This window comes from Populus alba, chromosome 6, assembly GCF_005239225.2.
Source record: "Populus alba chromosome 6, ASM523922v2, whole genome shotgun sequence".
Taxonomy (NCBI): Eukaryota; Viridiplantae; Streptophyta; class Magnoliopsida; order Malpighiales; family Salicaceae; genus Populus; species Populus alba.
The window spans coordinates 21661770-21673920 of record NC_133289.1 but is presented as its reverse complement, the minus strand read 5'-3'; the positions used below and the strand labels follow the sequence as shown (position 1 = coordinate 21673920).

Below are 12151 nucleotides of genomic sequence, written 5' to 3'. Positions count from 1 at the left end.
TCTGTGCTTTATACCTCCTCTGATTAGACAAGTGTTGTCATCTCCTTCCACATACACAAAACTGCAGTTTTCTCAGCATCAGCTCGTACAGTTTCAGCCAGTTTTCACGAATTTAAACTGGTGACATGTAAGCTTGAGGTTTGGAAGTCTTTATCGGTTCTGAGGGGTGTAAGATTTAAACCGGTGATTTCTAAATTTTATATTTATAAAATTTAAATTAGTAATTTTTAAAAATTAAATTTAAAATTTAACCAATTAAGTTATTCTTTTCAGAATTCAAAACCCTTTCTTTATTAATTCAAGATATGATGGAGATCTCAGTTGTTTAAAAGAAATCTTAAAATATCACCAGTGAACCAAGTTGGACCCTTACCATTGTCACTTCTTCGAAACTTCCTAGTTGTGAGCCGAACATGTTCTTCGTTTTTTTTTTTTTTCAATTTTATTACACAACTAATTATTTATTTCAAGCTGGTGCTACACATCCAGAAGGTTTATTTTTTTAACGTCGACAATATTCTCAAATTTCACAAAACTAAATGTTTTCTCCATCTTATTTTAGATAAATCATCTAATTAATTTAACATTAATTCTAAAAAAGTGATTATTAACTCTCAAACAATGAAAACAAACAGTAAGTAATATATTTAATTACTTTATTATTAATTAACTTTATTCTTAGTGATTGGTTTGCAAGCAAATTAGTTTTTTTTTTCTTATGTTATTATAAGGAATTTGAATTTGAAAGTCATTGAAAATTCTCATACAGATTAAGGATATATTTATTAAACTCAAATAACTAAGTTAATTTGAATTAATTCAAAACAGTATTGTTTAAATTTTTTAAAATTAAAACATTATTTTTAAAAATATATATATCAAATAAAGTTTTAAACGGGTTAGAAGTTGACTCAATTAAATCTAAAAGAATTGGTTTTCATTTATTTTTTTAAACCGACCTTGGCTGGTTTATATATATATAAGCTAGAATTTGTAATTCCGTTTTTTTCACAAGAGAATCAACGGTTAAAAGTAAGTCATGTGTTTTTAACTGGAATGACGTGAAAATTAGTATAAACAAGATTCTTACCAAAAATTCAACAGAAATGTAAGGTAAGCACTTACACAATAAATCCGTGAGCTCTCCATCTAATAACCGTAGATCACATCTTCCTTGATACTTTAACACCGTTTTGATAAAATCCACCAGCAATCGTTCACTTTTACAGTGACATCACCCGTACCTTATCTTTACTGATAAACGGTAGCTTTTTTGAACGACCATTTTAGCCTTCATAACTATACCTTAATCTTATCCACGTCATCACCAATAAGGATAAATACATAAATTCGTCGTAACGTACTTTATCTTACAGAACAACCTCAAGAAAAACAACGAACAGTATCATGAAACGGCAATAGACGGCAAACTTCGACACTTTCTCCTTTATCTGCCTAATTTCGCCTTTGATTTTATATAATTCTTAGTTTCCAGGTTTCTTGATTGATAAGATCAAAATCAAAGATAAAAAAGGGATAAAGAAGAAGAAGAAGTGGTGATTGATAGATAGATAGGTATGGCAACTGAAAGCAAGCAAAGTGCGGTGAAAATGAAGCCAAGAAGTACTAATTTTGATGGTTCCAAGGGAAAGATTGAATCTTCAATGAAAGTTAAGAGAATTGAGATCTCAAGCAAACAGAAACAACCTGTTGTTGATTCAAAGAACAAATCTGTCTCAGCTGTAACTATTAAAACTGAGGTAAGGTACTCCATCTCTCAAATTATGCTTAAATTTTTTCATTTTTTCCCAATGTTTTGATCCTGAAGTGGCTATTTTTGTTATTGAGGTGATCTTTTGCATCCTGGTTTTGATTGGTTTATATAGTGGAATAGGTGATTTGGTTGTTTTGAGGTTCTTAAGACTGTTTTCAGTCAATTCAATTATATGGATTTAGTGCTTGATTTGGCTAGTTGATTGTGTATAGTTTGAAATGAATTGGTTTATGTGGATATGGTGTTTTCTGTATTAATTTTGTTAATCTGCAGGGAATTGATTAGTTTTTGGGGTAGTACTTTTTCTGGGTTCTTGATGGGTTTGGTGTTGGTATTTTATATTGGGGTATCATGAGGTTTAATGTATGTTTTGTTTTACATCTGAAGGTAAAATCAAAATCACCATCGAGTTCGTCAAGAACCACAACGACAACCACAACTACTAGAGTGAGGCAGAAGAAAGTATTCTCCTTGCCTGGTCAGAGATGTGATCCTCCTGAAGAGGTCTGGCTTTGAAGTCTTCATTTTCTGCTGTTGTTTTGGATAATGAGTTCTGTGTCGAAAGCATCATTCATTCTTATGTTTACTGCCCTTTTCTTTTGACAGAGAGAACCACTTAGGATATTCTACGAGTCGTTGTCTAAACAGATTCCAACCAGTGAAATGGCAGAATTTTGGTGAGCTTTCCCTCATCAACTACTTGATCATAAATGATTTTCTAAAAAAGATGTTGCAGCCCCTACCTCTGTGATTTCCTGAATGGGAGTGAGACCTGGGGTTGGTCCTAGTGCTCATTGTGATTTATTGTTGCATTGCTTACTCTGTTTCATTGGGATTTCCATGCTCGGTTCTAGGGATTAGGCGTGGCTCTGTGTTCATTTTCTGTTACCATTGTACACTTTAGATGCTCTGAACTCCTTGCTATCCATAGCCATACGCGTCAGAAGACTCAGAACATGTTAAACTTAGAATTGAGCTAGATATCATATCCATATCTGACTCATTTTCTCAGCTGACTTTGAATCCTTTAGCAAACCCGATTGCAATGGAGCCTGATCCAGTGCACACTGGTGCAATAATGCATGTTCTTTGTATCCCCAACTTGAATCCCAGCAAATTAGAGCCTAGTGATGCTTTTCAAACTAAGCATCTCTATGTCAACATTTAATAAACTTAGCATCCCTACTATATAGACCAGTGATCTTGAGCATGTACAATTGAGTGTTTAGATACCTTATATGCTTCCATTGCTATACTGAATTGCAATACCTTGGTGTAAGTTTTGCACCCATCAGCTTGCTAGTCTCAACTTCAGGTGAAAAATAAACAGCGAAGTGTAGGGAAAAAATGATGACCTGAATGGTAACAGGTGACTTATCTTTGCCTGCTTCTTTTATTACTTGAACTACTGTGCATGGTCTGTAAAACATTTGAACTTTCTTTCCTTAATTTATTAAGTAGTTAAGTAACTAAACTTCCTTCGCCTTTTTTCACCGAGGATATTGTTTCAATTACTATAAAAGGGATAACCTGTTTCTCAAACCGTGATGAACGACTGGATGTTAACCTATCTCATATAGACCTTGACCTGTCTTTTACTTCCATGGGTATTTTTTACTTTCCTTTTTGATGATTTCTTGGGCTTCATTCATTCGAGGAAAAATATGAGAGGGTGAAATTCATTCCGTTTTCATATCTTGTCTTAGATGAGAGGGTATGTTAACCTATCTTCATTCCTTTTTGATATCTTGTCTTAGATATCTCATGTCGACCGTGTGAAATTCATTTCCGTTTTCACTAACAATTAGTAAATTCAGCAGCAATTCGTTTGAGAGGCATGACAATTCAATTTGCAGGATGATGGAACATGGCTTGCTATCCCTTGAGAGGGCCAAAAAGGCACATGAGAGGAAACAAAGAAAGCAAAAAATGCAACGTTTGGGAACTCCCATTAAATCTACCACTCCATCCACTAGTAAACCTAAGAGTTCTCAAAAGCAGCAACAGGTATCAAAGAATGGTGACCTTAAAGCCAAGAGGAAAATCAGCATTGACAGTGACGATGACGACTTCATTTTAAGTCACAAAAGAAGTAAAGGGTAAGAAATAAATGTTCCATTGGTACGGGTAACATGTTTTTAGAAACATGTCATTTAAATCTGTTTTCTTTAAACTGCATAGCGGCAAATGTTCTAGACAACTTGATAACCGATACATTGAGTCAGTCTTGTATTTTCTAACTTTTGGAAACAATAAATGTAGATAAATTTCCCTTATTTCTCCACTTAAACCTGGCGATGCTAGTAACTTCCTTTGACACTACGCGTTCAGGAATTGGAAGAGGGAAGATCTAATCATGCTTAAAATTTGGTGTGACTTCCATTTAATTGTCTCTTTTTATAACAATGTGGTAGTCATGACAGATGCAAATCCAATTCAGTGCTTGAAAATTAACATGGTTTCTACCAACAGAACTCCTTTAAACTGGAATCCAAAATATTTAGAGGCTAGGTTAAATGATTAATCTCCATCCATTCCACTTTGCTTGAAACTGTATATGTTCTCCATGGGACTATGAAAAAAAAAACCAAATCTTTCTTTACTACTTATTCAATCTATATCATCTTTATTGACAGCTTAGTGTATGGCTAAGATTTTTTAATGGCCACAAACATATACATGTATAACCCACACACATCATAATTATTTCTAAGATACCTGTATGCTTTACCGACATTCTAAAAAGGAAACGAAAGACAAAAAATAAATCATGAACTTCTCATGGAATCGCTCAAGATTAAGAAAGAATAAATCTCTTGCAAATATCATGCAACAAGGTGTTCATGTTTCTTCAACTTATCTTATCGCTGCCCATATTTTTTCTAATAAATTTAGGCTTAAAGGAAAGCATTCAGACACTTTTCTTTTCTTGTTAAGTACGCATTAAAGCCGGATGATTTTTTTTTCCTCCTAAATATATGTGATGAGATGGCGAAAGTTCCCTCTTGAATGCATCTGACAATGAGTGATTGATTACAAGCCTTTAGCTTACACGGACATTAATGGCAAGTTGATAGAAAGACTAGAAGAAACTTGTCATCTATTCTGAAAAATGTTATGGACACCCGACCCTTAGCTAGAAACCATGAATTTATGAATGCAATACTGTCACGCATAGCAGAGCAGTCATATGCTTCATATCAGAACTTTTACAGTGAGATTTGTCTGCACACAAGGCTTACAAGCTCGTAATTGTATAGGGACATGCATGAACATATTAATGTCTATTGGCACAGACAGTGGTGTCCACTCTCTGGTATTTGTGTATAAATATTGAAACTTCAATACCTACAGGAGTATTGTTTGCACATAATCAGTTGCATGTGCATGAAACACAAGATAACTACCAGCTGTATGATGTCTGAAGATCATTGATCGAGTAGAAATATATGATTTTGAACTTATGAGGCCCCACCCTGCATGAAATTTAATGTGTTGAACTAAGCTGTAATGTCCATGTATGGGCAATACGTGTGACAAACAAGCGGTGAATCCGCATGATTCAGACTGTCCAGCCATACGAGGCCACAATAAATCTTGGATCAAGTTAATGTGTTGTGTCACCGGTCAATAAAGACAGTGAAAACAGGCGGGTTTGACTGTTTGATCATCTGATACCTGCTATGGAAATATCTTGTGGGGCTTCGGTGAAAGAAGGGTCCGTTTTCCGCAGTACTGTGCTCAAACTTTCCACTGCATTGCTTCGGGTAAAAAAAAGGTTTCAAGTGCATGAGAGAGTGTCAATGATGCGCAGGTGTAAGTTTCTGGTTGCAGCAACCAATCATACCTGCCTGTATCCTTACTTTCACAAGACGAGAGTTTCATGTCAGCTCATTAGCAGCATTCAAGATGCAAGGCAAAGTTACATACCTTCATGAGGTCTTCCAGAATTGGGAGGAGGGGTAGGAGAAAACTTCAAAATACAAACCAGAAGAGAGGGTTTCTCTTTCCTTTTCTTCTTTCATTGCTAACTACTTAATTTCCTGATACACAAGTACTAATGCCTTGATAAAAGTCTTTTTGCAGTCTCCTTCTTTAACTTGCTCAGAAACATCAGTACTTAGCCTTGGCCCAGCGAGCGAGCAAACAAACAAACGGGCTTTTGCTATTCTTGGCAAACTTTCTGTATGTGCTCCACCTGCCTCATCAGCCAGCACCTTCCACTTGAAATTTCCAAAGAACATAGATTCCCACGATCAATGACCTCTTTTATAATCCTTCGCGTGTTTGTTTAAGTGGTTTAAACTGTTTCTCATTAAAAAAAAAAAAAAAAAAAAAACATTAAACCAGTGCTGCTCAGCTGTCTTTGTTTTATGGTTTTAATATTTTTTAAAAAACATCACTCGTTAAACCCTCTTTGCATGAAAGAAGAGGGAAGGTACTTACAAGACCTTGATGTCTTTCATTAAAAAAACATCACTCGTTAAACCCTCTGGTAATTTTGTCAAGCTGTCGATCTGTTATCTTCTTGGAGGTACCAGCCAAGTTTGTTAATAGTTCCAAAACACGCTTTTCTGAGTGAGTGAGTGAGTGAGTGCTTAAACAGTGCTTGTAGTACTCATCAATGTCACTCGCAGCACAGTAAATGCTTATGGCCGACCTCTTATTTAAATAATATTTTTTAAATAAAATTTATTTTTAATATCAACACATTAAAATAATTAAAAACTCACTTTTTATGTCACAATCTTAAATAATAACTTATTATTATTAAAATAATATTTTTATATTTTTAATATTAATAAATCAGAACAATAAGATAATAATAATTTAAAAATTTTTTAAGAAGAATAAAAAAAAAAAAAATTACCATAGCTAGCTAGCATGACAAGGAAAGAGTAAAACTAGTGACCCCATGCATCTTTTCAGGGTTGTGGATAAACCCCGGTGGCCTTTCTGTCATATTTTTCCAGGTTTTTTTCACCTTGAAGCACCAGCTTCCACGTGGCATGAAATGGGGTGGTCCAAATGGCTCACCACAGTTTCTCTCCTGTGGACCAGTGTCTCTTCCTCTCAATTAATTTAACAGGAAGTTTTTGTAACTTCTGCTCGATAAAACAAAACAAAAATTGAAAAATAGGCGCCACTAGTGTAATCAATTTATAAAAATAATAATATGGATACAACTCAATTAATCAGATTTTATATTTAATTTTTAGAAATTATTAATTTAAATTTTATAAATTTTAAAATCATTAAAAATTTACATGATTATTAATTTTAAGATCCATAAAATTAATTAAAATATATATAAGCTGATCTGAACATCCATATTAATTTAAAAAAATATTACAAAAATAACACTTCAGGCAAAGAAAATGTCTTTTCTCTTACAATTTCTTTAAGTTAAAAAAATTGAGAAACTAATTTCAAGGAACAGGTAACGTATGAAGTAAAATAAAATGTAATTAGTTTTTTAAGAGTTGATTTATAGCCTATTTATTTCTGTATTTTAAAAGTATTTTTAAAAAAATTTAAAATTTTTTATTTTTTTATTAACTTCAAATTAATATGTTTTTAGTGTTTTCAAATCATTTTGATGTACTGATATCAAAAATAATTTTTTTAAAATTAAAAAACTATCATTAACATGTATTTTAACACAAAATATTATTTAAAAAACTATCACAATCACACTACTAAAAAAGCTTTTAATAGCTAAGAGATATGGGGAACTTCCCCTTTGGTTACTAGAAGAGGCAAGGCCAAGGGAATTTTTTTGTTTTTTATTTAAAAATATATTAAAATAATATTTTTTATTAATTTTATTTTTTTATAGCATATCATAATAAAAAAAATTAAACAAAAAATATTTAATTTTTTATCAAACAGTGTTTGGATAACGTTCCTTAAAACTAATTCAATCTTGTGTATCTATCTACTTTTTGCACGGCTCAAACATGATTAGTTAGGCATGTTCAAAATGGCAATAGTCCATAAGGCTCTGCAAATTTTAGTCACACGTGTGAAAGCTTGACTAAATTACACTTGTTGAGAAATGAGTAAGTATGAAAGTTCCTCAAAAATACAATTATCAATAATAATAAAAAGATCTTCATAGTTTTCTCGGAATAATAATTATTGTTTTAGTAATATTATCAATCATTTCTTAATTATTATATATAAGTCTAAGTTTTTTTTAAAAAAAATTGTGATAATGAGTATTCAATGAAAATAAAATTTATATTTGTTATTTTTTATTATAAGATTTTTGCATAGTTTTCTCATAATAATTAGTCGCTTTTTTTTCAATTACATACAAAATATTAACACATAATTTTTATTTTTTTTTTATTAAAACTTATCTTTTGTATCATGATAATTTTTTTTTTTTGTAAAATGATGCTTATAATAAAAAAAAAATTATTAGAATAAGAAATTATAGTCTAGATCAAAGAGTTGTTTATTTTTCTAATTATTTTAAATTATTAAAATTTTGACAAAAAAAATATTTTAATTGTCTTTACTTTTAATTCAAAACGCATGTTACCAAAAAAAAAAAATTGACTAAAAAAATACATGTATAAGAAAAGAATAATTTCTGTAATAAAATATTTTTTTTCTTAACGATTTAAATCGGAAGCTTCTGTATAAAGATTTATTTTTATTATAAAAAACTAAAGAAAAATAAATTTTAAAAAATTACCCCACTGGGCAAATAAATAATTAGTTCAGTGCCAAGGGAGGTACTGTCCTTTGTTCAACTGTGCAATACATGGCAATAAAAAACAAAAAAAGTACAGACATATCGATGATTCAATTTACCTTATCCATAGATGACGACGCACCCTTGCAACGATCCCTGCCTTACAGCCCTATATATATATTAAAAAAATTTATAAATTCTGCTAATATAAATATGTATTTCTGATTTGGTTAAGACGGGTTATATTATTTCTCGAATAAGGTAATTATCCAGAAAAAAAAAAAAAAAAAAAACCCATCAACCACACGAATATTTATTTAACGGCGGGTAGAATACTAACATGACGGTCCAAAGAATATGTCTCTATACGTGAGAAATATCAATTTGGTATGGTCAATTAAATATCCAATGAAAAACCAACCACCCATAAAATATATCGAAGGGTCCAAGAAGCTGGAATGGGCTAGTTTGGGAACGATTGAATTTTTTATATATTTTTTGGATTGTTTTAATGTATTAATTTTAAAAATAATTTTTAAAAAATAAAAAATATTATTTTAATATATTTTAACATAAAAAATATTTTAAAAAACAATTACAACTATATTTTTAAATAAATTTTATAATCGAGGGTGGGTGTAATTACTACTTAGAGGTATGTTAAGGATGCCAGGGCGATAAGATGATGGGGTCAAAACGATGTTGTCGGGCTTTAATATAAGATTTGTCAAGATTTGAGACAAATAATGTCTTAAGAATAAGAGCAAAAGGATAGTGGCCAAGTAAAAATGTGTGGCTGTGGACTTAAAGTTGGGAGATCAGTCATCATGCACTTAAAATATCAACAGCTTCGAGAGTTCATTGGTTAGCCTGCGGTAGCCATCAGAAGTGACTGTTTGTTCATTTATAGAAAACTTAGCAAAAGTTGTTTTGGTAACAGATCAGGCAAAAAAACAATATTAATTCATTAAGAATGAGATGCTGCTGTCTGCTCTCAGTCAACCTCTACTCCTCTTTCGTATACATTACCTGTGTCTTGAGATTATGATTATATTATTTCATGGAAGATAAACATCAATCGCCAGGTTTGATATTTAATTTCAAGGTGTTGCATTAAAACAAAACAAAAAGGTAATGGAAAGATAAGAAATCGAATTTAATATAAAAATTAAACTGGATAAAATATTGAGGGGTGAGGTTTTTTTAAAAAAAGAAAAACACACTCAAAAAAAGAATTCAAAATAATAAAATCAGATATAAAAAAAATAAGGAGAATTCCTTTTTTATTTTTTGCACAACAACACGGATCCTGAGGAGATCTAAGAAAGAAAAATAAAGAAAAATGAGCTGTTAGAACATTTTTGTTTGGCAGTGTTGTTGCGATTATGATTGCTTTTTAGATAATTTTTCATATCAAAATATAGGTTAATTATGTTTTTTTTATTTTTTAAAAATTATTTTTGATATCAGCATATTAAAATAATTTAAAAATACTAAAAATATATTAATTTGAAGTTAGTAAGCAAATAAAAAAAATTTAAATTTTTTTAAAAATACTTTTAAAATGCTGAAACAAACAGTATATCACACCTGTCATATGACTGGGTAGCTCACACCGCGACGAATCCAACTCAAATTCGTGTTCACCCACATAAATTGACCTCATGTGTTGCTTGTTCATGGCATACGGACCCATGTGTGCCAACCAAGTTATCGTGCTTGTTTACACTAGTTTACCATATTTATTTCAGTTTCAAGTTAGGTTTCTTAACTCTTAATTATTTAATAAAATTTTATTTTATTTTATTAAATCAAGCATCAAAAAATTTCTTTAATAGTAATATCTACCCATCCAAAACAAATTATAAAATTAATTTTCAAATAAAGTAAATATGAAATAATCAAATTAGAGAAAAAAATAATTGAGTAGCCGGAAAAAACACCTTTAACCATTCAAATTAACCCTTAATGCGAGCAAACAAAAGGGACTCAATATCTTTTCTTCAATGCTCTAATTTTTATAAATTAATAAAATTAAATTTTATTTTATGAAATAAGAGGTAGACATTGACACCCTTTAATTTTTTTCCAAAAGAAGAACTATATTGAGTGCTAAATAAAGATTACTATTTCACAAACAATCACATTACAAGTCTCTATTAATTTTTTAAAGTCTCAGATAAATCTCTTACAGGCATGTGAAGTTGTTCCTAGTATAGTATAGTATGCCTGTATTTATAATTTAATACGTTCTCTGTAAGACATTAGAATCTTTTTATTTTTCATTCTAAGCCAAGCGATAAACTTTAAACCGCGAGGGCCAATTGCATTTGTTTCTCGAGAGAGAATACGGGCGTGTAATTCCAAGTATATGTCAAGGAGGATGCCAGCACGATAATATGATGAGGTCAAAACAATGTTGTCGGGCTTTCGTGTTAGACTTTTCAAGATTTGAGACAAATAATGTCTTAAGAATAAGGGCAAAAAGATACTGGCCAAGTAAAATTGTGTGGCTGTGGACTTAAAGTTCCAAATCAGTCACTGTTCACTGAAAATATCAACAGCTTCGAGAGTGTACTGCTTTTTAGCCTCTTCTGCAAGTGCGGTGGAGACATCAGAAGTGACAATTTGTTCATTTATAGAAAATATAGCAAACGTTGTTTGCAAACAGATGAGGGGAAAAAAAGAAGGTATTTTTATTAATTCTTTTTTTAAAGAAGGAGGAGCATGATGTCTAATTCCCTGTTGATAGTTGAGCCTAGGTTTTTCTTTTTTCTTTTTTCTTTTTCTTGTGCGTGCTGCTATCTGGGGGCACAGCATCGTAGCGTCGATGAGAATGATGTGTGCATCGATTGCCTTGCGAATAGAGCTACTAGGGTTTCGTTTGGCTGATTGGGCCTTCCTCAAGTTAGGGCTCCATGGTGCAGTCTTCTTCTCATCAGTTTAATCGTAGTCGTTTATGTTCAACGAAGGGCTAGGATTTTATTAGTTGGCTAATCGTTTTTTTTCTATGCATCTAACGTATCTTATAAAATCTTATCTCTCTCGCCATCTTTCGTGATGCATTTGAACATCTTGGCCTTTTTAGGATAAAATCAACGAAATTAGGTTCAATTTATAGAGGGAAAAGGAAAAAAGTCAAGTAAAACTAGAATACAACTATGAGATTTAATTTATTATAAACTGTAAAACATTCGTTGTACTAACCTTTTGTTTAATAAGATTAAGACATACAATTTTTTACATTAAAAAGCATTCCAAACCCGTTTATGAAGCACTTAAGTTGTCCTTTCTTTATTGATAAATCTTGAAGAAGGGCCAGTTATGATTTTCTTTCATAAAAAAAACAAGTTGTAACTTTTTTTCATTTTTTCTGTCACTTCAATCTTATACTTTTATTACCAATCAGCCAGATTGTATATATAAAAATTATATCAGAACAACATTTACACTATTTTATTTTAAATTTATATTAATAAAGAATATGAATCGAGAATTCAAATAACTTTGATATTTTTTTTTTTTAAGTTCAAAAACATTTTTGATCCAATCCGTAAGGGAAATATAATCAATTTATTTTTTTATTTTTGGAACTATATATACTATTCTTCTCATTATTAATACCTAAAAGATACAAGATAGAGTATGTGATTTATTCAATGGAGAAAGGT

At 31.1% G+C, this 12151-nt stretch overlaps 1 protein-coding gene across 1 annotated transcript; it reads left to right on the top strand.

Annotated features, from left to right (window-relative positions):
* The first annotated feature begins 1374 nt into the window (after positions 1 to 1374).
* Positions 1375 to 4050, top strand: LOC118030687 (uncharacterized). Its single transcript, XM_035034895.2, has 4 exons — positions 1375 to 1760; positions 2162 to 2278; positions 2381 to 2451; positions 3631 to 4050. Exons 1-4 carry the CDS (start codon positions 1578 to 1580, stop codon positions 3875 to 3877), a joined length of 618 nt encoding a protein of 205 aa, XP_034890786.1. The 5' UTR covers positions 1375 to 1577; the 3' UTR covers positions 3878 to 4050.
* The last annotated feature ends 8101 nt before the right edge of the window (positions 4051 to 12151 follow it).